The following is a 27,113-nucleotide window of genomic DNA, read 5'->3' on the forward strand; positions in this document are numbered from 1 at the left end:
ACGGATGCCTGGGTCTCCACTCACTAACTCAGGCCGGCCAGCGTTTAAACCAAGCAAGGCAGATCGTTGTCGATTCCATTTTTAAAGCTTTTCTTTTTTTCAAGCCAACCCTCCCTCGCAATCACAGTCTCCTTCAGTTTTAATCTCCCTGCGAAGCCAAACTACTTTCCTTGGTCCAACCAAATTCTTCCTCCCTGTAACATCAGCTTCCTTATACTTGCTTAAGAAATTCACAGTTACAAGTCAAATAAATCATGAGTCCAGATGATTGGTCTACTTTTTTTTTTTTTTAAATGATGGGCCCTTTTGTGAAGGGTCAACAGAATCCCAATGTGGGTCTCTCATAATTTTTCTTTCTTGGTAGTGACTTGACAGGCTCATTATGAAAGGATTATTCATGCTGCAGCCTAAATACTCAATCATTCTAAAAATCTCAAAATGCAGGCACTGTTAGAGACTCAGGTCATCCCATGCCAGATATATATGTAAGCAAGTACATATATATGACACTCCTACTTACATGCATTGTTACAACACACGTTAGAAGGGGATTTTTGCGTCGGGCCTTCATTTCTGTACTGTCTCTGGGAGCCTTTGTTAAGACATGCTTACTAGACCTGACTCCCAGGAGAAACAGCAGCACCGAGTAACAGGGGACACTGGCTGTCCTCGCCAGGAGAAGGGAAGACCGGGCACAGCCTTCTGCGTGGCCACCCGGCTCACGTAGGAATGTGGTGAAAGGGGTGTGCGCTCGATGAAGAGCTTGCAGAATTTCACGAAAAGTGGTTACTCCATCTTCCCAGGTCCCTGCAGTCCACTCCTTTATTTTGTAGTTCAGCCTGAGCTCTCATTCTCTAAGGAGCCACGTAGGCGCTGGAACGGAGCCCTTTCTGTTGCTAACACTGACACCCATGCAGCCAGGCACCCCAGAGCTCCCCGTGGGCCCCTGTGTGCTTCCCATGGCCCACTCCATTTCTCCGAGGCGTCGAAATGCCCTCTGGGACCAAGCTTTTGCCATTTATCTCTTTAAGGATTCAGGCATTCTGAGGCAAAGTCTGTGCTGGCCACAAAGGAAAGTGAGCATAGGGAAGGCAGGTAGATAATGAAGAGAAGTGTGCAGGAGGTATGGGGACAGGGGTCAGTTCTTGAAAGTCACCAGAAATATTTGGGCAAGACGTTGCCTTATCAAAGCAGGCTACTCAGCCCAACACTTCAGTGAGCCTTTGGAAAACATAAAAATAATTAAGAGAAATGTGCTAGGCAGGAGTAGGCAATAATAGGAAGATGGCAGCGGGTGTCTGCCCTTGGCATTGGGTGATGGGCCAGGGGCCAGGTAACCTGATGGAACACTGCAAAGCGAGTCCTTCTGTCGAAAGCCCACCTCCCCAGATGGCCCCAGTTCCCAGCCAGCTGGTCTCAGAAAGCACAGGGAGCCCTGAGCACAGCCTGGACGACTGGGCCTGAACCTGGGGGCTGGCAGCATGCAGCGGGTACTAGGCCTGGCTCTGGCTCTCAGGCTGGGGTCTTCTGGAATGGAGCTAAGCTGTGGAGGATCCCCTCACCCCCCGGAGTGGGCACCAGGGTGGGTTGGCTTAAAACAGGGGCTTAAGGTGGCAGACCTCCTCTGGTTCCGCCGTGGCTGCTGCCATCTGGCCCTGGAGAGCCAGGTGCCCATAGTCACTGGTCATTTGTGAAGCCAGTCCTCCCAACTCCTCCGGGTTAGTAACCGACTTAGTCATCTGGAAAAAGAAAACAAGCAAGACACAAAACACACACACAGAGAAAAGCATGAGAATCACGTGTTAATACCTCTGGTAGCCACAAGGTTTCATTCACTTTTCAGCGCTTGGCTTGCATTTGGGGCTGGACACTGGAGAGGGCAGGACAAGCGAAGCCCATGCTGCATCGCACACACAGGCCAGGGCCCTCTCAGGCCAGCAGGTCCCGGCCGGTGGGCCACATGCTAGGCGCAGGCCGTGCAGCGTGGAGTCCAGGCCCTCGGGGTCCATGCTGGGAGGTGGGAGTGGCAACTCAGCCAGCCCTGCCCTGTGGGTTGGTCACCAGAGGAGTTCCCCAGGAAAACCACAGGGTGCACAGTTCCTGTGCAGCGCACACCCCTGGCCACACCCTCTGCAGGGAGTTCGTCTGGTCTCCAGGAACCCAGCCGTGGGCCCCCCTCGGCACGGGAGGGCATGAGGACAGAGCTGCTAAGGACTTCTCGTGACTGAGAAGTGACGGACAAGGCAGATGCTTTGGAGGAAGACATTTATAGAGAATAATGCTTTGTAGTGAATTTGTGCCAAAGAAAGACAAGGTTTTGGCCCTGACTTGAGTTAGGGGATACTGCAGCCTAAGTGGTCAAGATCTACATTTTTATTATCAAGAGGTTCTGTGTCTTCCTCCTGTTCCATAGAAAAACTTACCTTAGCTTATCCTACCTAGCTAGCATGCTGGCCTCACGTTTTTCCTTCCTTTGACCAAATGCCTTGGTTCCCACAACAGCGGTTTTGGCCTGCCTCCCAGAAAGCTTCCCGCCCCTGGGTCAGGGGCTTCCCAGCTGCCCCAGCTCTTCTCTCGCTCTGGAGGGCCATGCTTTCTCATTTGAAGACCCTGATTTTAAGGGGCTTTTAACGGACTCCACATCCCCTGAGGCGGGACAGAACCTGCAACCATGTGTACCAGGAAAGGCCACAGCGTTTCCGGCCCAGGTGTGGGGTCCCCAGGAATGCACCCTGAACCCCAAGAAAGCGAGGCTGTACCAAGAGTTGCTTCACTGGAGCCCTGCCACACAGAGCACCGCGATTCTGGGGCGCCCCATTGCAGTGAAGCAGGACTTGCGCCAACTCAAGGCCCAGGCTAGTGATCCCAGGAGCGGCGATGCAGCCGAGGCCAGGCTCCTTAAGAACATGGACACCAAGGTCAGGACCGGCCGGCCGGCCAAGAAGCTAGCCCGGGAGATATTCCAGAAACTCCACGAGGCCACTCAAAATGTCCGCACCCTCTGCTGCGCTGTGTTCCCTAGGCATCGGCACCGTAGGCCTGCCTGATGTGACCTGCGACCTGCCCCCGAGCAGGGCCAGCTGGGCCCCGCTCCAGCCTTCCACAGTCACAGAGATGGGCACTGTTCCTCCCTCCCTCCCCAGCCCCAAACCTTTTAAATAACAACCAGCCTGGCACAATCCCAGCGTTTCTAAGAAGGAGCAGCAGCAGCCAGGGAAGCCTTCGTGGTCCAAGCTCAACCTCTAGTGGACACACGACTGCATGACAAAACCTCCAGACAGGCAGTGGGCCTGATGGGCAGGGGCCTCGCACGGCGCAGCCTGGTCCCGCCAGCTGGGAAGGCTGCTCGCGCTCTCAGCTCCGGCTCCTGTGCTAGCATCGGAGGCGGCTTTCAATATCTTATCCTGGGCCACCTGACCCTTCAAAAGTTGAGCAGAACTTTCTGACTAGTATTCCTATGAAATCTTTGAAGACACCATTTGTCATCTTTTGCTCAGCTTTTTAACATATCAAGTAGTATCCAACTGTTTCTCATTGCCATTTATATGTAAAGATCCATATAATACAATTATGATTGCATTTTAGCAAGAAAAAAGGTACATGCCTTCTATTATCAGGAAAAAAATATTTTTACACATAACCATTGTGTCTTATTTTGCCTGAAAGACAGGCAATCTTTTTATTCAAATATTGTAACTTTATTCATCAATCTATGTTCGAAGCCCACATGTCCTCTCTTACTATAATTTTAATCTATAAAAACACCTCAAGTCTTTTGTGAGGTGAAGAGGATTTTTTTTTTCTCATTTCCTCCTTGATTCTCATTTTCTCTCCTTCCTTTGCTCTCCGGTCCTCATGCCCAAGTTCTCAGCCATCTTTAACTTCCTCTTGCAGTGGACTGGGGCTTCTAGACCACAGGCAGCCACAGAGACCATGGGTAAAGGACAGAAGCTGGGGCCCAGGAGGAACTAGATACACACACTAATCTCTCCAACACAGACCCCGGAATTAAAGATCAGTGGTGGATAAAAGGGCAGTTCTTTTTCTTCTTACCATTTCCTGAGCTGTTACCGCAATGGCTTTAGAATATTTGACCACAGTCGTCTGGTAGTCGACGAATGTTCCCTTTGGCTCTGGAGGAGTGCCATCGTCCAGCTGGAGGAGAGGAAAGGAACCCAAAGGTCATCAGAGGCCAGTTGACATGTGGGCTGTGCTTACTGGAATGAGGAACTTTAAAGAGGAGAGGCCCTCAGAGTTCCTTTGGCCCAGAGTGAGCAGAATCCCGGAACTTTTGCAATGGGGACTTCAGTAGAGGTGCACGTAAGGCATTCGAGGAACACGGGCAAGGCGAGGCCCCAGCCCTGCCTGAGAGGAGTGGGAGGGCTTTCCAGAAGGATGTTTCAGCCAAGTCTTGCCACTGGGAGGCGTCTGCCACATACATGAAGTGGGGATGTGTCCCAAGGAGCAGGAAGAGAATCTGAGTATAACGGTGGGAAGGAGCTGGCCAATTGCAGGGAAGCACAGACTGACGGAAATGGGCTGGGAGAGGAGGCAGCACCTACATCAGAAAGGGTGTCTATACCCTGGAACACTCACGTCTGATCTAACTCAGGAAAGAAGACACTGGAAGCACCAGATATAATTTGTTACTTGTCTGACTCTAAGTGCAACAGGAATTGAGAGAAGGGTGAGATCACTGTGGGGTGGAAGGGTTAGAGAAGTAGAACAATGGCTCTGTTCCTTGAGGGGTTAGGGACATATTGGTTCAGAAGACTTATATTCAAGACCTGGTTCCAGGGCTTGTGAATGGGCCTAAAGCTTGTTGCTTAAACTCTTCGAGTCTCAGATCCTTCACTGGAAACTTCTAAGCATCAGCAGGTTGTAGTAAAGATCAGCTGAGATTATACCCAGTCAAGAGCTACATGAAGGAAGAGGAGTTGATGACGATGATAATGAAGAAGATAATAATGTCAAAGATGATTATGATGAAGAAAAAGGAAACCAACTTCACCAAAATCATTATCGTTACTATCACCATTGTTTGCTGAATGATACTGAACAGGTGAGGAGACAAGGTGAATATACTAGTAAATAAAGGAAGAGTAAGAACAGTGAACAGAGAGGGCTGTTGAGAGTGGTGGGAATGAAGCTAGATCTGCTTAATGAAGAACCTTGAAGTCATGAGAAAAATGGTGGCACTGGGGGTAGGCAATGACACAGCTGAGAAGATCGCTTTGGCAGTTCTGCCAGGTAACTTGTAGTCCGGGAAGAGATGAGGGGCCAAGAGGGCAATTAGAAAACTGTTAGATGGAGTCTTCAATAAGAGCTACACATGACTACCAGGCATAGGCCACAGAGTGAATCAAAGGAACCTATGGCTGTAGCCTATGTGTGATGGGTCTGCTCAGCCCAGGATCAATTTCCCCCAAACCATCAACACAGACTCCAGGCTAGCTAGCATTTTTTTTAGGTTTCTTTATCAGGGAGGTCAATGCTGCCAAATATCTCCATCACACCATGGGAGCCTTGAAGGTCAGATGAGAATTGAGTTGTGGACTCATACACTCAGTATAAACTGACTGGGTATCTTCTTCATGTCAGGCTATGTGTGAGAGCCTTCATATGAGGTGTGGCATAGCTGCATACACTCCAGAGGGTTGGAGCTAGAGGGCAACTTAGATACGGGGCCACCAAGATGAACCTTCTGCCAGTTTGAAGACAATGATAAAAGAGCAAAAGGATGAATTTAGTTGAAAGAACTTCGCTTTATTCTGAGATCATAGCTTTCCTACTTTTTAAAAATGTTAACATGATCTTTCTTTTATGAGATGATAGTGATGTAAATAGCAATATTTTTGTTTATTTTGTTTCTTTAGTTTTTTTTTTTTTCTTGGCCACCCCTCCTCCCAAAATACAACTCACCAAGCAAACAAAGAAAGAGTATTGGGTCACAAAATCCCAAAGGTTGAGAACTAATGTCACTGAATGGGGAAACCAAGGTTCAGAGAGCCTGAGTGATCTGTCCAAGGTCACCCATAAAGCTGCTTCCTTCCTGTTAACCTCCCAAGGCTTGGCTACAGAGAGAAGCTCCATAGCAGAAGCCTCAAGAGTGTCAAGAATGGCATCCAAGTTAGAATCAACTTTGGGTACATTCACATTTTCCTGCCAGTAACTGTCTTTGAGAATTATAGACAAGGATTCTGACAGTATATCAACATTTTAACCAAATAACTGAAACTCAGGAAATGCCAGATTCCTAATGCCTCGCTTTAGGGAGGAGCTCAAAGGACCTGAAGCGCCCCTTACCCCCAAGCCCCCAGCACAGGCAGGCTGGGGTGGGCTGAGCAAGGGGAGAATGGGGAAGAGGCACTGTATAGTCCACCTTGGGTGTCAGGTCTGAGTAGATGAGAAATTAGGGGTATTAATGAAACCCCAATTGTATACTTTACAAAACTGAGGTGGGTGGGGGAGGTGAAAACCTATGTTGCTGGCCTCTGTGAGCCACAGCATTCCCTATCAGGTACAGCAGACTTCTTTCCCAGCCCTCACACAAGAAGCTACCCCACTGACATCAGGTTGCACAGCGCAGCTTTCCATATTGAATCCACCCCAGCCTGCAGGGCTCAAAGGCTATCAAGAAAGGACTTCAGGAACCTGACTTCTACCCTCCAGGGATTTATGAAACTTCCCCATCATTACAGTGGCTCTGAAAAACACCTTCTCCTGAGTAGAAAAAGATTATCACTTGGATTTCTAATTTGTACTGAGAAAGCTTGAACGCCATCATTTAATACCCTTGGTGGACACATGGCTATTTTCAAAGCTCGGGTATTCTGATGTCCTGAAAACCAAACAAACCCACTGAGATTCATCCGAGGGCCTTGAAAAGGAGGGGGATTTCACTCTTTTCTGCCAAACTTTCTGTATCTGAAGCATGAGAAGCTCACAGCAGAAATTACTGGAGTGCTTTAACAAGGCAAAGCCTGGAGTCTTGCAAGGGAGCCCCAGCATCCCTGCCTGGCTTGTGACTTCATCCGTCTGATAATGACTGCATAATGTTGACGGGAATTATCCTAATTAGAGTTTCAGGCTATCATCTATTTATGGAGATATGAACCAACCCATCTTCTCTAAATTAGCAATTAAAGACTGCTTATTATCCTTAAAATCCACAAGAATGTATTCACAATCTGACAATGGACATTTCAAAACACAGGCGATGTCTAAAAGTCTTGGCTATTCTATCATAGGGTAGCAATTAGATGTTTATGAACAATAGTCAATTAAATGAATATCAAGCTGACATGACTAATGAGGATTCCTTGGGGGAAAGAGCAGGAGATACAGAGTTGAAGCTCTCTCCAGTCATATTTCCTTACTGACCCAACTCAACTGATGGGTCACTAGAAGAGAAATGATACTCATGGGTCCTTCTCTATCTACTTCCTGCAAGACTTCACGAAAGGCTTTTAGGCATATTACTTTAGTGGTTTCTGCAGCTGGCTAGATTTTAAAAATCTGGAGAGATTTAAAAATTACAAATAGAGATCCATAGCCTCCACCTCATAGAGATTCCAGCTGAGCAGGGCTGGGGAAGAGCCCAGGAATGTTCTGTCTAAAATGATCCCAGTGGTTCCAAAGTGGCCATTCCAAAGACCTGCACTTGGCAATCACTGCATTATTTCACTGGGAGTTTGTTCTCTACAACAACTGTATGAGGTAGACAAGGGAGGTGGATAATTATTTCCATTTTATAAGTGAAGTAACCAAGGATGCCTTCTGCACCTCCATTCCCCCCCCCCCCCCCCTGCCATGTAGAACTGGAAGGAAGGGTACAACTGGCTTACCAAAGTCATCAGTGAACAGTGAAGAATGAATACTATGCTGAACATATGATAAGGCACCTGTACACTAATCAGAACCCTCACGGAAAGAGAGACGGTGCTCCTTAGAGAAAAGCACCTGGGGACCAGGTCTGAGGGACACCTTGGAGACACTGGGGTCAGGGAGTGAGGGCGAGGGATGGGAGCCCTGGCCCACCTTGCTCATGGCCTCTGCAATGGCGTCGACCATGCCGCCCACCAGCCCCACTTCGCTGGCAGCTTCGTTCAGCGTCACCATGATGTCGTCCACAGCCTCCTTCATGAGCTGGGCGGCCTCTGTGATGGCATCGTGGGTGTGCTGCGCCTGAGGAGGGAAGGGGGAAAGAAAGTTGTGAATTGTCTCCTTTAGCAGAAGAATGGTGCTCGGTCTCTTAGAACCACTTCGCATCTTTTAAGAGTAACCATAAAAAGCAGAATACAAAACTACATCCCCGTTGTGGTGCACAGCAATGTGTCCTATCTTTTTCCTTTATCACATTACACATTGGTTGTCAAAATAAATGAAAGTCAGAAAAACCAACAGAAAAATATCTCTCTATAATCCCAAAGAAACATAAAACTGCAATATTAAGCAGTGCCTGTGACAGGACTAATTTTACATTACTATGTTCAGGGTGGGAGAGAATGCCACAGATCCCCAAATACAACTTGGCAGAGTGAATTTAAAAAAGCTAATATAAGAGAAAAATGTGTTCAATTCAAATACACTTCTATTCTAAGCTCCCCAGCACAGTATAATTCTCTTTTCACGGATGAAATCGCTTTATGGAAACGCAGGTCCATACAGGAGGCATCAATCTGTAGAAGACCTGACAGGTTTTGGAACTCTGTCACAAACTGCATCGCCATGAGGTGGGAGGGATGAATGAGGGAAGTTTTCCAGGGACAGACACTCTGCAGGCAGCACCCAGCGTGTTCATGAGTTTCCCTACATAGAACCTTGGAGATGCTTTGTAACTGCAGGTGTTTAACCTGTGTGTCAAAAACATAGTAGGAGCGAGATACATGAATGGAAGAAAGGATGAAACAATGATGGCTGCTGTGCTCTCTGAAATGGCAGCAAGATGATAGGGGCAAGAGCCAAGGTCCTGGCTCCACTGTTAACTAGCTAAGTGGTCCTGAGCCTGGCTCCTGAGGCACAGTGGGAATGATAACAACGCTATGCAGTTGAATTCTGATGAGATCATATGTTGCAGGCACCTTATAATTTCTAGACAGAGTGGTCTAGTTGGGGCCTGTGGCCATCACTGGGAAATCTGACCTAATGCAGGTGGTTAGTGTCAGAACTGTATTGCCCCCAAGCACTGCATGTTGTGGTTGTCCTGGCCCACTCAGGGGGAGGTGGCCCTATCAAAAGGTCCAAGAAATCACATCTTTACTTTGGTAGATGAGAAGGTAAACCAGTAAGAGACGGTAAACGACAACTCTTTTGAGTAACTTACATAAGAGGGAATTCCGAGGAGAGGGTATGATTGAAAAGCCATGGGAACCAAGAACATATTTCACATCTGCCAAGATCAGATCTGATCACATTCGGTATCCTTGAGGCAACTGTGTCAGACGTAAATGGTAATTATTGACCATCACTACTCAAATTGCTTTAGAAGATAATAATGAAAAATAACCTTGAGGAACAAAGATTCCTTCACTCTTTACCAGACTGGTGCTCACCTTTTCTATTTTTCAGGCCCTCTGTGGGGACAGGGAGGCAGTCTCTCTCTCTCTCTCAACTTATGTCCCCGTCCCCCTAGCATGGAGCCCTGGCTGCTGCCTGGCTGTCCTTCTCACAGGTCCACTCTCTCACGCTCTGTCTGCAGTGACTCATTCTGTTCACCGTATTCCCCCTCCCATCCATCCACATCCAGGCACCAGACTGCAGAGTGACTGAACCTCAGGTCATTCGAGCCTCAGCCACCATCTGGCTGCACTGGCAGGAAGGGCTCTTGCTGAGCTCCATGAATGTGCAGGCCCACCGGAGACAGTACTAAAATGGTGCCTTAAGCCATTGAATTTTAGGATGGCTTGTTTACAGCACTAGCTAACTGGTATGGCCCCTAGGAAGGGCTCCAGTTCACAGTTTCCAAAATTGCTCCCTACAGCTCCCCAGGGCCCAGCCTGAACGTGTTCCAACCCCAACTCTGATGTTGAACAGTCAAATATTTGGCTGGTCTTTGTTCCAGGTTCCTTGGAGGGAGCCTCCAAGCCCTCAGCACTTCCTGAGTGGTAGGAGGGTCTCTGCCATCCGTGGGGGGCTCCTTGATGGTGAACCTGGAGGAAGAGTCCCGGCCTGAGCAGAATTGATGGGGTGAGAGAGAAAGGGAGCCTCCCAGGCAGAGGCCACAGCCGGTGAAGGGCCCAGAGGTGAGAAGGAATGTGGGCTGTGACGATGAGGTGCAGCACCGTATGTAAAGCGCCTGGCACATGGCTCCTGCGCCTTCTGTCATCGCTCACCCACTCCAGCTGATCTCTCCAACTAGACCCACGTGTGCTTCTTGCAGACAGTTTACTTTGCTTCTCTTTGGAAGCACAGTGTTCACAGGAGGTGAAGGGCCTGGGGGGGTCACCAGGTGAAGCTAAGTAACTGATAGTTTTATATTCAGAGAAGTTTTACAAGGATAACCTTCACAGGCTGCTGGTGCAAAGCTCTCTGGAGAGGCTCATTTAAAGAGAAATGAAACCATCTGTTTTTAGCTGTGAGGTAGGCATGGTGGCCAGCGGAGGGTAGAGGCGTGGCTTAGGGGAAGTCAGATCAGGACTGGCCCTCCCTTCCCAGCCATGAGCCACCGACTGCACTCAGGCCGCAATGACATCCTCTAGCTCCTGCCTGGACCAAGAACACTGACAACATGCACGCAGATGCTGGCAAGATGCCAAGGGCTCTCGTGTCCTTTATACACACAGAGCCAACCTGTGGCCCAATGCAACTTTCGTACCAGTTTAAAATCTATGTTCTTATATCTGGGGTCAGATGTTTTACTATTTTACCGTGGGGAGCCAGGAACAATAAATGTCAAACCACATAACAGCAGCAATGGCGGGGACAGCATAGCATTCGGGGGGCCTCCCGACTGCTGTGCTCATCTCCTCTAACCCTCACTACCCCCTGGAAGGCACGACTCCATGGAATCCCTGCCAGGGAACACTGACAGTCACAGTCTGACAATGCAAGCTTATACCCTAGAGCTTAGAGACCTGGTGCATGACACCTGGAACTGACCAGCTGGCTATTTGCTGAACTTATATGTCACAGGTCAAAAGGAAGATGAGCATATGGCTAGATCAGATCAAACTTCTCAGGGCTACTGGAAAAATGAACTTTAATGGAAGGAATATGCCATCTCCAAGAGGGAGGTGGCAGCCTGTTCCTCCAAACAGGGGGCTTTTAAACAAGGCAAAGTCACCCAGGTGCACATGACCGAGGCAAGGGGCCTCTGGACCTGCTACCACTCCTCGAAGCTGGCTGGGCCGCCCTCCCTCAATGCCCTCCTCTGCATTTCAGCATCAACCTGGTCCGGGCTCTCTCCGGTCTACCTGCCACTGTGGGCTCCACACATGCCATGAACTTGTTGCCAGTTCACAGTTTCCAAATTTGCTCCCTAGAGCTCCCCAGGGCCCAGCCTGAATATGTGTTCCAACCCCAACTCTGATGTTGAACAGTAAAATGTTTGCCTGGTCTTTGTTCTAGTTTCTCAGAAGGAACCTCCAAGCCCTCAGCATTTCCTGAGTGGTAGGAGGGTCTCTGTCATTCGTGGTGGGCTCCTCAGATCACTCATTGCTTTAGGCCAGTGGTCGGCAAACTCATTAGTCAACAGAGTCAAATATCAACAGTACAACGATTGAAATTTCTTTTGCGAGCCAAATTTTTTAAACTTAAACTATATAGGTAGGTACATTGTTATTAACTTAATTAGGGTACTCCTAAGGCTTAGGAAGAGCCACACTCAAGGGGCCAAAGAGCCGCATGTGGCTCGTGAGCCGCAGTTTGCCGACCACGGCTTTAGGCTAACAAGGTGGCTCATTAAATGAAAGAGAATAATCCTAAGAAGAGGCCCCTAAGTAGTTTTAAGGTAAGGGCTGGCCATGCTGGAAAGATCAACCATGTGATTAGAGGGTTGGGACTCTCTCTGGGCAACATAATATTAGCCTGACCTCTATCTGACCTCTAGGGAGATGAGAGGACTAGAGATGGAGTCACTGATCATATGACTGAACTCAATCCACCAAGCCTATGGCATGAAATCCCAGTAGCAGCTATGGACGGTGAAGGTAGACTGAACTTCCCCAGTTGGTGATGCACATCAGTATGCTGTCAAGGTAACATCTGAGGACACGGGAGCTTCATGTGTGGGACCCTTCTGGCCCTCCTTCTCTCCTTTTGGCTGGTTTTCATCCTTTTTTAAGTGGAGCCATTTCCTGAGTTCCTATAAATCATCTTAGCAAATTATAGAATCTCCTGAGAACTCCTGCGTTTGTAGCCAGTGGGTCAGCGTGAGTGGCCCAGGAACCTGGAGCTGTGGCTCTGTCTGCATTGAGGTGAGTCTAGCAGGATCCTGAGCCCATAACCTGGGAAATCTGACCTAATGCCAGGTAGTTCCATCAGAATCACAGAGCATCCAGGCACTGGGTCCCCCAGGCAGTGGCCATGCTGCCCTGACTCTCCTGAGGGAGAGATGACCCTTCCAAAAGGCCTAAGAAATTGCACTGTTACTTAGGGAGGAAGTAGGTAAGAAGCCGGGAAGAGATAGTAGATCTTTGGAGGGACTGAATAAATGAAAGGGAAGATTCCTAAGAAGAAGCTGTGTGAGCCATAGGAACTGGCCCTGCCTGCAGAATCAAAAAGCCATGGGAATGCAGAAGAGTTCTTACATATGACATCTGACAGATGTGAAATATTCAGGTCACGATGGTTATCCTTGAGGCAATGGTGTCAGGATGACCAGCTCTCTCTCAGGGATGCAAAGAGGAAACTGGTCAGTCAGGGTGACTGCTGATTTCATGGCACAGAGACCGTAAAGCACAAATGTGCAGATCTCAACTTTGGGAGGACAAAAACAACCAGCAACTAGAACTGCCCAACAATGGATAGGCTGTGTATTTGCTGAGTGCTGGAGGCAGAGCTGCAGGGGCCCTTCAAGGAGGCTGTGGGAGGGAACCTGGGGGGTAGGCGTGAGCGCAGCGGGCTCTGTGGGGTGAGGTTACACAGCAATGCCTATAATCACATCAGGCTCTGGGGCAGCCACCTTTTTTTTTTTAAACATATAATGTGTCAGGCGCATTATCTCATGTAATCTCTACAACTACCCTAGAGAGACACGCATTATTAAATCCATTATTTAGATGAGGAAACAAAGAAATGAAGTAATTTGCTAGCAAGAGGCAGAGCTGGGATTTGAATCCAATTATGTCACAACCCAGAGCCAGTGCTATTTTTCACCAAATCCAAGCTACTGATAACTATTTAACCACATTTCCTCTGCCAAACAGAGACATGCATACACACATACATATAACATGTAACACAGACCTATACATACACACACATCACCTAACACATAGTAAATATTTGTCCACAGACTGGCTCCTGAGGTAATTACATCTATGCATCGAGCCTCTTAGGAAAGGGCCTAAAAGCCAACTTGAAGTGTCCCAGGCATCCTCTGTGACAAACCTGCCAGGGTTTGCAGACAAAGCACAGGTTGAATGACATCACCAAGGGGACAGACATAAACACCTCTCTTGCCTTTACTCATCTTAGCTCATCCTCCAATGCTTCAGGTCATTCACCGGAAAGTATTCTACACTGGCCCCAGCCACCATTTCTAAGCAGATGTCATTGTAAAGCTTACAGTGCTGACTGGAAATGCTCTCAAACGCAAGGTTCCCTGGTATAAATGGAATTCCATGAGTTCTGGACTTGCAGTCCAAGCAGATGTGCTAATAATCTTAAAGATCCAGAACACTCCTGGTGTGAATTATTCTGCTGAGAAGGAACTCTCTAGGCAGGAGTGGAGAGGCATGGTAGCAAACAGTCCTGGATAAAAGACAACCCAGAGCTGGGTCTTGAAGGTGAGTCCTGGTTCCTGCAGTTTGGGGAGGGTGTAAAGGGGGTTGGCCCGGCTCTGGGGCACCTACCACTCACTAACCCCCCCACAATCAAAAGGGTGTTCTTGTTGCACTAGCCCACGGCTTCAGCAACTGGACTTATTTTTTCAGAAGGCTCAGAACAACATGAGGGCAGTGGCTGACTCTTAATATTTTATTTTTCTTAAAAATATTTTTATGGCCGAAACCGGTTTGGCTCAGTGGATAGAGCGTCGGCCTTTGGACTGAAAGGTCCCAGGTTCGATTCCGGTCAAGGGCATGTACCTGGGTTGCGGGCACATCCCCAGTAGGAGATGTGCAGGAGGCAGCTGATCGATGTTTCTCTCTCATCGATGTTTCTACCTCTCTATCTCTCTCCCTTCCTCTCTGTGGAAAATCAATAAAAAAAAAATAAAAAAAAATATTTTTATGGATTTCAGAAAGGACGGGAGAGGGACAGAGAGAGATAGAAACATCAATGATGAGAGAGAATCATTGACCAGCTGCTTCCTGCACTCCTGCAACCCAGGCATGCACCCTGACTGGGAATTAAGTCATGACCTCCTGGTTCATAGGTTGACACTCAACCACAGAGCCACGCTGGCCAGCAAGACTCTTAATAACTTTAGCATTCCCAGAATTAGGTTCTTAATAGGTGCCGGATACATGAATGAAAAATTGAATAAAGACTAAGACATTATTCATGCGTCTACCAGGATGGTGTTCCTAAGCTACGGAGGGGCTGTGCCATTCATTCCCTGCTGCGCACCACGAAGCCCCACTCCTCAGTAAGGAGGAAGGCAGTCACAACACAGCCCTGTCTACCCTCCACCCAGTTGCCCACACTCTGCACGCTCCACTGTGCCAGACTGCACGCTATTTCCTAAGTCAGTGATGGCGAACATTTTGAGCTCGGCGTGTCAGCATTTTGAAAAACCCTAACTTAACTCTGGTGCAGTGTCACATATAGAAATTTTTTGATATTTGCAACCATAGTAAAACAAAGACTTATATTTTTGATATTTTATATATTTAAATGCCATTTAACAAAGAAAAATCAACCAAAAAAATGAGTTCGCGTGTCACCTCTGACATGCGTGTCATAGGTTCGCCATCACTGTCCTAAGCCATCGGAATTCTTCTATAACCCCATCCATGCCTTTGCATATGCTCCTCCCTCCTTTGAACACCCCCTCCCTCATGTGTGCTGGGGAATTTCCTTTTTTGAGACCAACCAGCCTCATGTCCCCACTTTCCTATAATGGTCCCTGACCTCTCTCTAATCTTTGCTTTGGGCAGAGCCGGCCTGTTATTCTCAGGGCACAGGCTCCGTCCTGACGCTGCCTCCACCCCTTGTGACCTCGGACACCTTACCTCAGGGCTCTCTGTCTCCCTTTCCATATGAATGGGAACCTTTCTACTTCATAGAACATTTATGAATAAATAAGATGAGGACATAAAGTATAATAGGTGACAGTTGGCATTCAATCACTGTTAGCTCTGATTACTATTTTACAAGTCTCTCTCTTTTTCAAAAATTTTATTTTTCTATTGATTCCAAAGAGAGGAAGGAAGGGAAAGAAGGGAGGAGGGAGAGAAGGAAAGAGAGAGAGGTTCCACTTGCAAATGAGTAAGGGAGATTTTCATATTACACTACTGCCCCTGAGGCAAAAGCAACACATGCCATGGGTGACCGCAAACCAGGGTTCGCACTGAACTTGAGTGCCAGGAACGGAAACAACATCCACTGGAAAACAACGAGCCTTGCTCTGTGGGAGCTGGTGTCAGCACTGAGCAGGCGCTGGCGGTATTACAGCTATTCCTGTAGGAACCACATCATATGTCTTTCTTTCCCAGGGACGCTGCCTACACACTTATAAATATGCATTAAACATGTATATTTCTTGTCTTAAAGAACCCCTGGAAGGCCAATGGAAGATTACTTCCCACCTCCGAGTGGGAAATCAAATGCCACCAACTAGGAACTGGAGGTGTTTTCCCCGGAGAGATGCAACACAGAGGAACACAGTGGCTTCTCAGTGGCCCGGAGTCCCTAGAACCCTGATCTGTACCTTGGGGTTCCCTCCACCTTCTTTGGCTGCGTACAGCATCTGCAGGGCAGACTCTGCGAGCGTCTTGGTCTGGTCCAGCACCGTCATCTGCTGCTGATGGTCCAGAATCTTGGAGGCGACACCAACCGCTGCTAAGATCAAGGGCTCAAAGTAGCTTGCCAGCTGTGTCACCTTTCAAGACAAAAGGGCCACAGATGCATCATGTAAATACATGTATCTCCTTTCGGGGCCCACCTGGTGGGGCGGGGGCTGGGACAGGGTAGGATGACTCACAGGGAGAGGAGAGCTGCTGAGCTTTAGGTTTTTTCTTTCTAGTATGCAATCCAGTATCATGAATTACAGTCACCATGTTATACTCAGATCCTCAGATCCGATTCATTCATTGCTCAATTTTATTTTTGAAAGCACTTGCTGATCACAGACCCTTGCTTGGGCTTTCCTTCCTCTGAGAGCTCACCGTCTCATCGCTCATCATGGCAGGAACGCTAGGAAATCCTTTCTGAGATCCAGAGCTGGGGGTGAGGATTTTACCAATTTTAATTTAAATTTCACACTGAGCAGGTACTGGCAGGTATTATAGGTATTCCTGTATTCACAAGCAAAAAAGCTCTGGAAAGAACCGAAGACCAAGAAGGAAGGGGCAGGGGAGCAGGGCATGAGAAAAGACCGAGAGGAAAGGCACACAGATGTTTTATAGGACCCCAATCCAACTGCCCTCTGCCCTGAGCATTTAGAACAAATTGTGGATTTGGGATAAAAGCAAAAATGATTTCACATGACCCTAGATGTTCTGTTTGTGATCAGCGGGAGGTTTTTGAAGGGATGTGCTTTTCCTTGTAGTTAGGGAGCTAACACCTTCTGTTCCTGAGAGACATGATAGGACAGGAAACCTCTCACCTGGGCCAGCACAGAAGTCAAAATAACAGAGAATTTTGAGTGCTTAGTACATGATGTTGATCCCCTCCAGTGGTCAGCAAACTGCGGCTCGTGAGCCACATGCGGTTCTTTGGCCCCTTGAGTGTGGCTCGCTGTCCACAAAATACCGACTTCTGCGCATGGGCCACGAAGTTTCAATTGCACTGTAAGTGCGCGCCCCCATGTGGTATTTTGTGGAAGAGCCACACTGAAGGGGCCAAAGAGCCGCAAGTGGCTCGCGAGCCGCTGTTTGCCCTAGGCCTAAGATGGCAGAGAAGGTTGAATGGTGCCTCCCCTACCCCCCAACCCCCACCCCCAGAGCAAAGAACCCTTGGAAAAGGGGTCTTTGTAGATAAACTTAAGGATCTTAAGATGAGATTTTCCTGGGTTACTCAAGTGGGCCCCAAGTCTGGTTAAAACTATCCTCATAAGAGACAATAAGGAAAGACAAATGGAAGGGCAGGGGACAGTGTGACCACAGAAGCAGAAGTGGCATGATGCAGTCAAGGAATGCCAGGGAATGCCAAGGGCCACCAGGAGCAGGAAGAGGCGAAGGACTGGCCTCGTTTGGACTTCTGGCGTTCAGAACCAGGTGGGTACCACTCTCAGTCCACGGCTCCTCTGGATCGATGGTCCCTGGGCTGCCTTTGTCCAGACTCCCTCTTAGAAAGTCAGGTGAGCCACAGATGCATCATGCAAATACCAAAGGGCCAAGAATAAAATGTGTAACTTAAGGGAGGCAAATAGATGATGCTTTTGATGCCAGCCACCAGCAAGGGAATCAATCTTCCTTACTAACATATCGGCCGAGACAAGGCTGTTGCCCTAGAAGTCTAAAAATATTTTCTGATGAAATTCCTGCTGGGATAAAATGTAACTGCTGCGTTCGGCTTCTCTGCCACGTGGTTTCCCCTCAGCTGCACACGGGTGGTGGCTCCCGCCTCAGGGCGGTCCCCCCACCTCACACACCCCTGCCCACAGATGGATGAGGCCCTCCCTTACTATCAGGGACCTCCACTGAGAAATAAGACTTGCCACGCTGGAAAAGGTAGAGACACTGACCATTTTAAATCTCAAAACCCTCTCTTTACAACACCAGCACCAAGCTTACTCAGCTCTTAAACGGTTCTGTAATTTAAAAAAAGCAAGAATATTGATTTCCTAAAATCGATACCCAGGGAGACGGTTCTGGCTCCTGGATTTCTGATGTGCGCGTCGATACCGACGGCTGCACTGATAAATGCGAGGAAGCCCGGAGATTGTTAAAAATCCAATTTCTGCCCTCTGTCTGCCGAGGCACGGGCTGCTCGACGAGCCAACTGCCCTTGAAGGATTTGCAAAATGAACTCCAAACAGGCCACGCGTGAGTCACCACTTACAACAACGCGGGTGGGGGGCCCTCAGGGGTGGCCACGAAGGAGGCCCGAGTTGTCCGGATTGAAGTGTGCACGTTTGCTCTGCTTTCTCAGGTGTGGAAACAGACACGGTGTTTGCGGCCACGGAGGAACCATGTGCCCCTAACACTCATGAGAATGAGGCCCGCCGGCCAGGGGCCAGAGGTTGGTGGCAGACACCAGGCCAGGAATGTCAGCTTTAGTTCTGGTGAATCTCAGCCAAGGCCAAGAGCCACGGGTGACTCTAAACGCCTCATGGGCTGAAAAGTCTGACCACAACCAGAATCATTTCCCTGCAGTTTTTGTCTCAACACCAGGTTAAAATACAGACCCCGAAGATGGCAGTTTTGGAGAAGATGCTGCCGAGAGGGAGGATGAGGGCTATTTCCTGCTGTTCAAGCCAGCATGGGCCCAGGCACAGTAGCTGGCACCAGGATTTGGGGAACAGAAACAAATCAATACTCTCCCCACCCCCACCCCCCTATGAGCATTCCCAGCAGGCTCCCCTGGGCGCGCGTTACCTTATGTCCGAGCTGAGCTGCTTCTCCCCGAGCCGCCGTGGCGATGGGATCGATAAGGTGCCCGATTTCCTGGACCACTGAGGTCAGCTGCTCCTGCAGGGCCTGAGAGGAGGGAGAGCTGTCAAGGTCACCCCACAAGGGTTCCTCCCATAGGCACGAATTTAGAAAGGCCTGTGTGAATGACAAGGGAGGCCACAAGAATGGACCTCGAAATGCCTGGGCGTGCCATCCAGCTGCTGCTCCACCTCCCCTTCCCAGGCGCCCTCAGCTCCTCTGGGCTAGGAACCCCCTCTCCAAGCGGCACCATGAGTGACAAAGGCAGGCCTGCGCAACACCGTTCCTACAGGCTTCTCACTCCCACCAGCCGCAGTGACAGCTGATGCCACTGGTGCCTTTACATTGGGTTATTCAGCATCATTACTGGAAATGTGGATGTGCCATGGCTTTCTCAGAAGAGAAGACAACTTTGTCCAAATGGAGAAAGCTAACAGTGCGGTCTGAGGGCCCACCCAGGTCGTTGTGTCCTCAGGGGGTAGGAGAGAGGAGGGTGACGTAAACATGACGCCACCTCTCTGAAGCAGGACGATTTCTCAAACGGCGCACTGTGCCAACGCCAGGGGAGATGCGCACCGAGCACACAGCTCAGGCTTTCAGGTCACTGAGTTTGGTGATGTGGACCCAGTAGCTGAAAATGGCACCCCCGAGGCATTTCTTCCCCGGTTTGAGAGAGGGTTGAATCTCTCCATCCCAAAGAATTGAACTCATGCTAGAAAGAGACAGGGTAAGCTATTCTAGGTGACGCTGGAGTGCGAGGGGGCGGGGATTCAAAGGTGGAGATCGTTAGCTGGCAGCGGGAGAGATCAGGTCCTTTTGCAGGAATCCTCACAGGAACTTTGCTTGACAGAGTCAGGGTTTAATCCATCATAGCACTGGATGGTTTGGGTTTGCACACACCAGCACGGAATGGGTGCAAATGGTGGCCAGGGAACCGTGTCCTGCTCCTCAGAAATGAGACTCAGTGCTTTCCCACTGAACATGCTGCAGGCGGGCTGGGAGCGCTGGGCAGAGTGCAGTCCATGAGGAGAGCAGCCTACCATGCAAACTCGAAAACAAAATCGTGGGGGGTGGGCCGGGGGAAGGAAAAGTGATGGAGGAGGGAGGAGAGAAAGCTCCAAATTTTCCAAGGTTTATTTCGCTAATTATTTATCTTCTCACTTATGTGACTTATGGTCAAGAGTGCAAGAATATTCCAGCAACGCTGTCTTGCTAAAGAAAACATGGTGTAAGTAGGAGCGCATGCAGCTAAAGGGGAGGATGTTCTTCCCAGGGAGGAAGATGGAGGATGTGCATGGGCGGGAAGGGAAAAGGGTGGGGCCCGAGGGACTGGTCACCTTTGTTTCTTGGTCAGGATGCTGGTTAAAGGGTGTGCTGAGCTGGTGATGATTCATGTAGCTGCACACTTATGATACTTTTCTGTATGCATATTCTACTTGAATGAACACATTAACAATACTTCTAACATTTTGCGCAGAATGAGAATGCTCATTCCTCCTTTCTTCCCTTGGAAATGGGGGTGGTGACGCGAAGCTGAGGTGAAACAGCCCTAGTAATAAAAATGAGCCACATCAGCTCTGGGCCCACTCCTTGGAGACAGGGGCCATAGAGCCTTGTTGATGAATTCAGAGTGGCAGTAAGAGAAACATCACTAATGAGACCATCTATATTTATTAAGCACCTTCTGAGCGCAGGCACATTCAACAAAGAGGAAGAAGTACTACTCAGAGGTCTTTGGACAGGTAATGGAAAAAAAAACTCAAAGGATCAAAGCAGGAAAATTCAATTCTCGACTTTAGAAAATTGGCAAGAAAAAGTAAAGTGGCTCTGAAATAATAACAGAATGTAAGAGGTCCTCAGGTATTAGATATCGGGTAACACAGGGAAGACTCTGTTATCTCTGAATGCACCGAATGTACAGGATTTAAAGTGCACTGATGAAATATGACGAGAGAAAAGTTCACAGTGTACTGCTCAGGTCTGCTCTGCTGATGTGTTACACTGAATACGATAACTCCACCTTACTGACATATTCTTACCTGACTTTAATTTTTCTTCAAACTTCAGGCCACCTTTGAACCCCCATTCTCCACTCAGCATTTGCCCTGCCCCATTCAAATACTCCCAGGTTGGTTCCACAGGGGAAGCTGGTTCAATGATGAAACTCCACCATCACAAACATGTTGGCGCTATTCTCCCATCCCCCAAAGCCTGATACTGAGATTCTTCAGCACTTCCAGAGGCTTCTGAGCCAGCCCCAGAGCCCCCATGTACCTCCACAGAGATGTCGTCCCTCGTGGCCAAACTCTGGCTGACCGCTGCCAGGGAGGCCTGCTCGATGTCCCGGATGCACCGGTTGATGCCATCGATGGAGTAGTCACACTCCCTCTGTCCAGGGGCCTTGTCCCTGGAAGGGACAGAGGAAATTAAACACCGGCTCCTTGGGGGGCAAGTCCCACAACCCACTCCTGCATTGGTGAGCCAGAGCCCCTCTCCATTCCCTGCCCCACTCAATCGCTTAATTTAAGGAGCCAAGCCCAGACACTTGCTTGGCAATGCCTTCCTGCACAGCCTGTGCATTTCTTAGTGTACCACCGGTGCTAACTCTGCTTATTTCTGGTGAGAAGGCTATGGTGCTGCCCTCCACCTCAGGCAGATGCCAGGTAACTGCAAATGAAACGATGTGGACTTGGATTATCTTTTCCCTGGCTTAAGCATAGACCCTTACTTAAAGAGAAAAATAAATCAGTACTATTTCCAGTGCAACCATATTATGCTCTCTACATTGCATACTATTCACAAAGTCCTGGGTTAGGGTAGAAATGAGAATATTTAGTGGACTTTTCTTTGCAAGGCATTAAGAGAATTAACTGTGGTCCTGAGCTTCAAAAGTAATTGAAAAACAAAATATAACTAACACAAGGGATGCATTCCATGATGTGAGATATTAACTTTGGTCCATTTTAGAAATGGTATATCTACTCAGGGGATATTTTTTCAGGCTCCTACTATCACCAAAGAGATCAGAGATGCCCAGAGTTACTGTGAGACCTAGAATATTCTTTTTGTCTTATTAGCAAAACAGTGGTGCTCTCTGCCTAAACTCTCAGGAACAGACAAATGAGGTATGGTGGTTAGAGCCATCAGGCTGGGGATGACCGTGGGAATGTTACCTAAATCCTTTCTGCCTCAATGATCTCCTTGGTAAAATGGAGACAATGGCAGTATTTACCTGACAAGGTTGTTGTGATAATCAAATGAGATAACATAGGTTAAATGCTTGGAACAGTATCTGGCATAAATTAGCTATTATAACTGTGACCAGTGCTACTACTGATCTCAAAGAAAGAAAGAAAAAGATGATCACATTAACCACCTTGCTATTAAATGCAAGTCCTGATAGGCTATTTCCTCCTGCTCTGTTCAGATGCAGGTCCCTAGTGATTTCTGGAGGCGAAACTAACCTGATAGATGTGATGAGACTCTTGATGGAGTCAGACACAGTGTGGGAATGTCCGGCTAGCACAGACCAGGTGGGTGGGTCTTTGGGGTTGATGGCCAGTGAGCGTGCAGTGCGGATGAGGTATGATGAGCTCTCCAGCATGGTCTTGGCTGAGACCAGGATCGGCTCCTGTGCCTGAGAGCCCTGGGACCAAACAGCAGAAGGGTCAAGAACAGGGTGTACAGAGTGAACAGTCCTGTTCTTTACCAATTCATCGTCTCTGCCCTTTGGAAGGAGACACAGAGGGTAGGGAACCAGGGAGGCTGGCTCACACAGGGCCTCGATGGTGAGAACTTGGGTCCACGTTTGCTCCTTGCATTTAATTTCTGAGGGTGACACGTACCAAGAATCAGCCCAAACCTATGCACAGAGATTGTTCCCAACATGTAGAGCCAAGGCATTATCTCTTAAGAGATGTGCAGACACTGAGTTCCGTTAACTCTGTGCATCATCAACAATAACAATGCCCTATGTGTTGACAGAGAGACACTTTGGAGTTCTTAACTGTTCGTGCTCACTTAGTGCCACACAAAACCAGCCGAAGATGCCGGCATCACCTTCACTGCAAAGACTCCCTACCTCGGAGCTGATCTGGGCGGGAATGCTGACAAACTCAGGGTTGGATGCGAATGCGGTCAGGTTCTCCACGGCTTCGATCAAGGGGGCGGTGGCAATGCGACACTTATTGCGGTTGTCTTCAGAGAAATCCCCGTCCAGGGCCTGATGGGAGGCAACACGGAGACTTTACCCCACTGAGAGGCACAGATTATTCCTGGGCCCCGGTACTCACCTCCCAGCGAAAGAAGGTGGCTTACAAGATGTGGGAATACAAGATGTTTGGTGAGCTCATGAGTAACAAATAAGAACTAATTAGGGAGATCGCTGCCATCCAGCAGAGGGGCTCAGTTAGCGATGATAAGAAATGAAGCTGAATGTGTGGCTCACAGGACAGCTGACCTCACAGAACATCACTTCCCACTCACACTCGGCAGAAATGGATTCAAATAACACCCTGCCCGTCACCCCCAGACCCTGCAGCTCAACCCCTTTCCTCCCCATTTTGGACACTATAACCCTTGGGTTCTTCCCCTCCATTCTCTCACCAAATTGATCTGTTCCCTCCCAAACTATAAAAATACTTTACATTGTGCAGCACTTTCAACCCTTTCTAAGTTTTACCTCAGTGTCCCTGACTGGCTGATGGAGGTAGGGCTTGCATAGCAGCCATTCTGAAATGAGCAAAACAGAATCCATTGGGAAGGAATAGATGAGAACTACCCTCAGCAATATGGACTCACAGATAATCTCATAAACATATTTAGTTAAAGAGGCCAGACACAAAAGGTACCTACTGTATGATTCCATTTGTGCAAAGTACAGTAACAGGTGAAGCTGATTTAGGGTGTGGGACCAGGAATGATTGAAGGCGCACCACCGAGACCCTGGGGGCTGGCCATGTCCTGTGTTTTAATCTGGCTGTAGTTACCCAGGTGTGCTCAGCATGAGAAAACTCACTGGGCTCTACACACATGATTTGTGCTTTCTGTCTATGTATCGTATGCTTCAGTAGCGTTTTCTTTTTTTTAAATTAGCAGCAGGTAACACAATGGTATTAAGTGGTCAGTGACATTGCTGATTAATGACCCAGGTGGATGAGAATCAGGAATGCAGCCTGTGGTCCAGGCCACACAAAAGGTTAACACTGGATTCAAGGCCCCGCAACCCAACTCCACCTGTTTACGAAAAAGACTGTTGGAACCAAGAGCCTGCGACCCAGCGAGAGCACCCCTGCCTCCCAGCGAACGGCTGCATCTGAGAAGGCACTTATGTTTGTAGGAGAACGTAAATTTTCTCATTAAACAACCAATTAAATTTTTAATTTAACTGTTATGAGCAATATGTAAACGCCAATTCAGACAATTAGTGAACAAAAAACCAGAGGCACCGGCATCAAGAAACCACGGGATTTGAGATGAGTGCATCTCTATTTTTCACGAAGGCAGGAGTAGGCAGGCACGATCAGCTTAAAGGCTAGTTCTGAATAACAACTACATTCTAACCCAGCCTTGGCAGCTTGGGACAATAATTACACATCCACATTTACAAGGAACTCATGAAACTTAATAATAGGAAGATAAACAACCTAATCAAAAAATGGGCAATGGACCTAGACAGACACTTTTCAAAAGAGGACATACAGAGGGCCGAAAGACATATGAAAACATGCTCAAAGTCACTAATTATACGAGAGATGCAAATCAAAATGACAATGCGGTATCACCTCACACCTGTCAGAATGGCTATCATCAACAAATCAACAAACAACAAGTGATGGAGAGGATGTGGAGAAAAAGGAACCCTTCTGCACTGCTGGTGGCAACGCAGACTGGTACAGCCACTGTGGAGAACAGTATGGAGCTTCCTCAAAAAACTAAAAATGGAACTCCCATTTGACCCCGTGATCCCACTTCTAGAAATATATCCCAAGAAGCCAGAAACACCAATCAGAAAGGATATATGCACCCATATGTTCATAGCAGCACAATTCACCATAGCTAAGATCTGGAAACAGCCTGAGTGCCCATCAGCAGAAGAGTGGATTAGAAAACTGTGGTACATCTACACAACGGAATACTATGCTGCAGTAAAAAAGAAGGAACTCTTGCCTTTTGCAACAGCTTGGATAGAACTGGAGAGCATTATGCTAAGTGAAATAAGCCAGTCAGAGAAAGATAAATACCACATGATCTCACTCATTTGTGGAATATAGAAAACAACATAGACTGATGAATAGGGACAGATCCAAAGACAGAGAAACAGCAATCAGACTATTAATCACCAGAGGGAAAGTAGGGGAGGGTGGGGGTAAGGGGGAGAGATCAACCAAAGGACTTGTATGCATGCATATAAGCCAAACCAATGGACATGGACAACAGGGGGATGAGAGCATGAGTGGGGGGGGGCAGGGAGGGTTTGTGAGGGGGGGGGGGGAATGAGGACATATTTGTAATTCCTTAACTAATAAAGAATTTAAAATTTTTTAAAAAAATAATTACACATCCACCAAGCTAACAGTTTCAGAGGAATTCCCGAGAACCTGGCTCATTTACCATCGTTGCTAAAACTGTGCATGGCTTGCCTCAGTTCAAGCCCCTCCCCACCAGACAAGCACTGATCTCTACCTTAACCGCCGACTCTGCCATTCTTTGGGACCCAGTGGACACCCGACAGGCCTGCTGCTTCTTGCTCACATATGTGGCCTCAGTTCTAACTGCCACTCATGAGCTCAATGAACACCGACTTGGCGCCTGTTAGCGCCACTGTGCCAGGCACTGGCAACGCAGAAGTGACCCTGGGGCTCTAATCTTGTTGCACTGACTCCTTGAGGTGAGGCTCCAGCAGGCTTCAGAGCAATTGGGAATACAGTGGGAGGCAGGGCGGGTGCCACATTGCAGGAGCCTGGCAGGAGTGGCCCTGGCACAGGAAAACCAGGGAAGCAGGAGGGTGGCGGGAGTGGACTTTAGTGTCAAAGGAACTTGGGTCCCAGCACCGCCTTTGGCCAATCACAACCCCTCCGGGTGGGATGGCATGGCTTCTAGCTGAACAGAAGATGACAGGCCTCCCCTTGTGCTGCTCACTCCTGCTTCTTACTTTCCCACACTCTTCCCACCCGCTGTGCAACCTTCCACAACCCTCTGGGCCTATTTGGAAGGCAGACATCTGATTGAGTCAACCCGTAGTTAAACTTGCTAAAAATGAAAAGATGATTACCTGAGGGAAATGCTGAGAAATGTTTTTAATTGTGCAGTTTCATAAACTGCACCAATAAGATGAAGGAAGAATTTTTTTTTTTTGAGCACGGACCCTAATGTCACATACCTATAATGTAGCACATTAGGACAAGACCTTGAATAACATGGAGTAGAACACCCGCTACGTCACCTGCTTTTTTTCATTTTTAAAAAGGAAAAGCTGTCCTATATAATAAAAGGCTAATATGCAAATCAACTGAACGGCGGAACGACCGGTCACTATTACGCACACTGGGAGCAGACAGGGAGCAGACACTCAATGCAGGAGCTGCCCCCGGTGGTCAGTGCGCTCCCACAGGGGGCACGCTGCTCAGCTACAAGCCAGGCTGATGGCTGGTGAGCGCAGCAGAGGTGGTGGGAGCCTCTCCTGCCTCCACGGCAGCGCTAAGGATATCCAACTACCAGCTTAGGCCTGCTCCCCACGAGGAACGGGCCTAAGCCAGCAGCTAGACATCCCCTGAGGGCTCCCAGACTGCGAGAGGGTGCAGGTCGGGCTGAGGGACACGCCCGAGTGCACGAATTTTGTGCACCAGGCCTCTAGTTTCATATAAAGGAAGCACTTGTCATCAGAAAGGATAGCTCACAAAGATACTATTTCACTGTGAATGCTGCTCCCACCGTGGGGATGGCTCAGCCACCTAAGGGAGCTGCATACTCAGGCCTGCCCACTGGAGAAACTGCAAGCAGGCACAGCAGCTTTCATGGAGACATTCCCTGTCACAAAAAGTCAGTGGACCAGCCTTAACAATGAAAGGGTGACTTCACTTTAGGCCGCATAGGGACAGGGTGCTCTCTGCCCCTGAACCAGCTCCTCTGGACGTTCTCACTTGGCAGAACCACTCAGGGAATTCGGAGAAATGATGTCGGCAGGTGTGCCAG

General features: G+C 48.5%; 1 protein-coding gene across 14 annotated transcripts in view; it reads right to left on the bottom strand.

Moving 5' to 3' along the window:
* The window catches only part of TLN2 (talin 2), a 421,164-nt gene that overhangs the window by 56,624 nt on the left and 337,427 nt on the right, over positions 1-27,113 (bottom strand). For 13 of the 14 annotated variants that reach the window (XM_059699497.1, XM_059699520.1, XM_059699515.1 and 10 more), the window contains 8 exons: positions 23,002-23,142; positions 22,385-22,566; positions 21,195-21,327; positions 18,867-18,968; positions 16,037-16,207; positions 8,041-8,187; positions 4,054-4,155; positions 1,620-1,739 (listed from right to left, as the gene is read on the bottom strand). In XM_059699497.1, coding sequence (XP_059555480.1) covers positions 1,620-1,739; positions 4,054-4,155; positions 8,041-8,187; positions 16,037-16,207; positions 18,867-18,968; positions 21,195-21,327; positions 22,385-22,566; positions 23,002-23,142 — 1,098 coding nt within the window. The remainder of the gene's footprint in view (positions 1-1,619; positions 1,740-4,053; positions 4,156-8,040; positions 8,188-16,036; positions 16,208-18,866; positions 18,969-21,194; positions 21,328-22,384; positions 22,567-23,001; positions 23,143-27,113) is intronic. The other variant, XM_059699545.1, reaches the window with a different exon arrangement.

This window comes from Myotis daubentonii, chromosome 1 (assembly GCF_963259705.1).
Source record: "Myotis daubentonii chromosome 1, mMyoDau2.1, whole genome shotgun sequence".
Lineage (NCBI taxonomy): Eukaryota > Metazoa > Chordata > Mammalia > Chiroptera > Vespertilionidae > Myotis > Myotis daubentonii.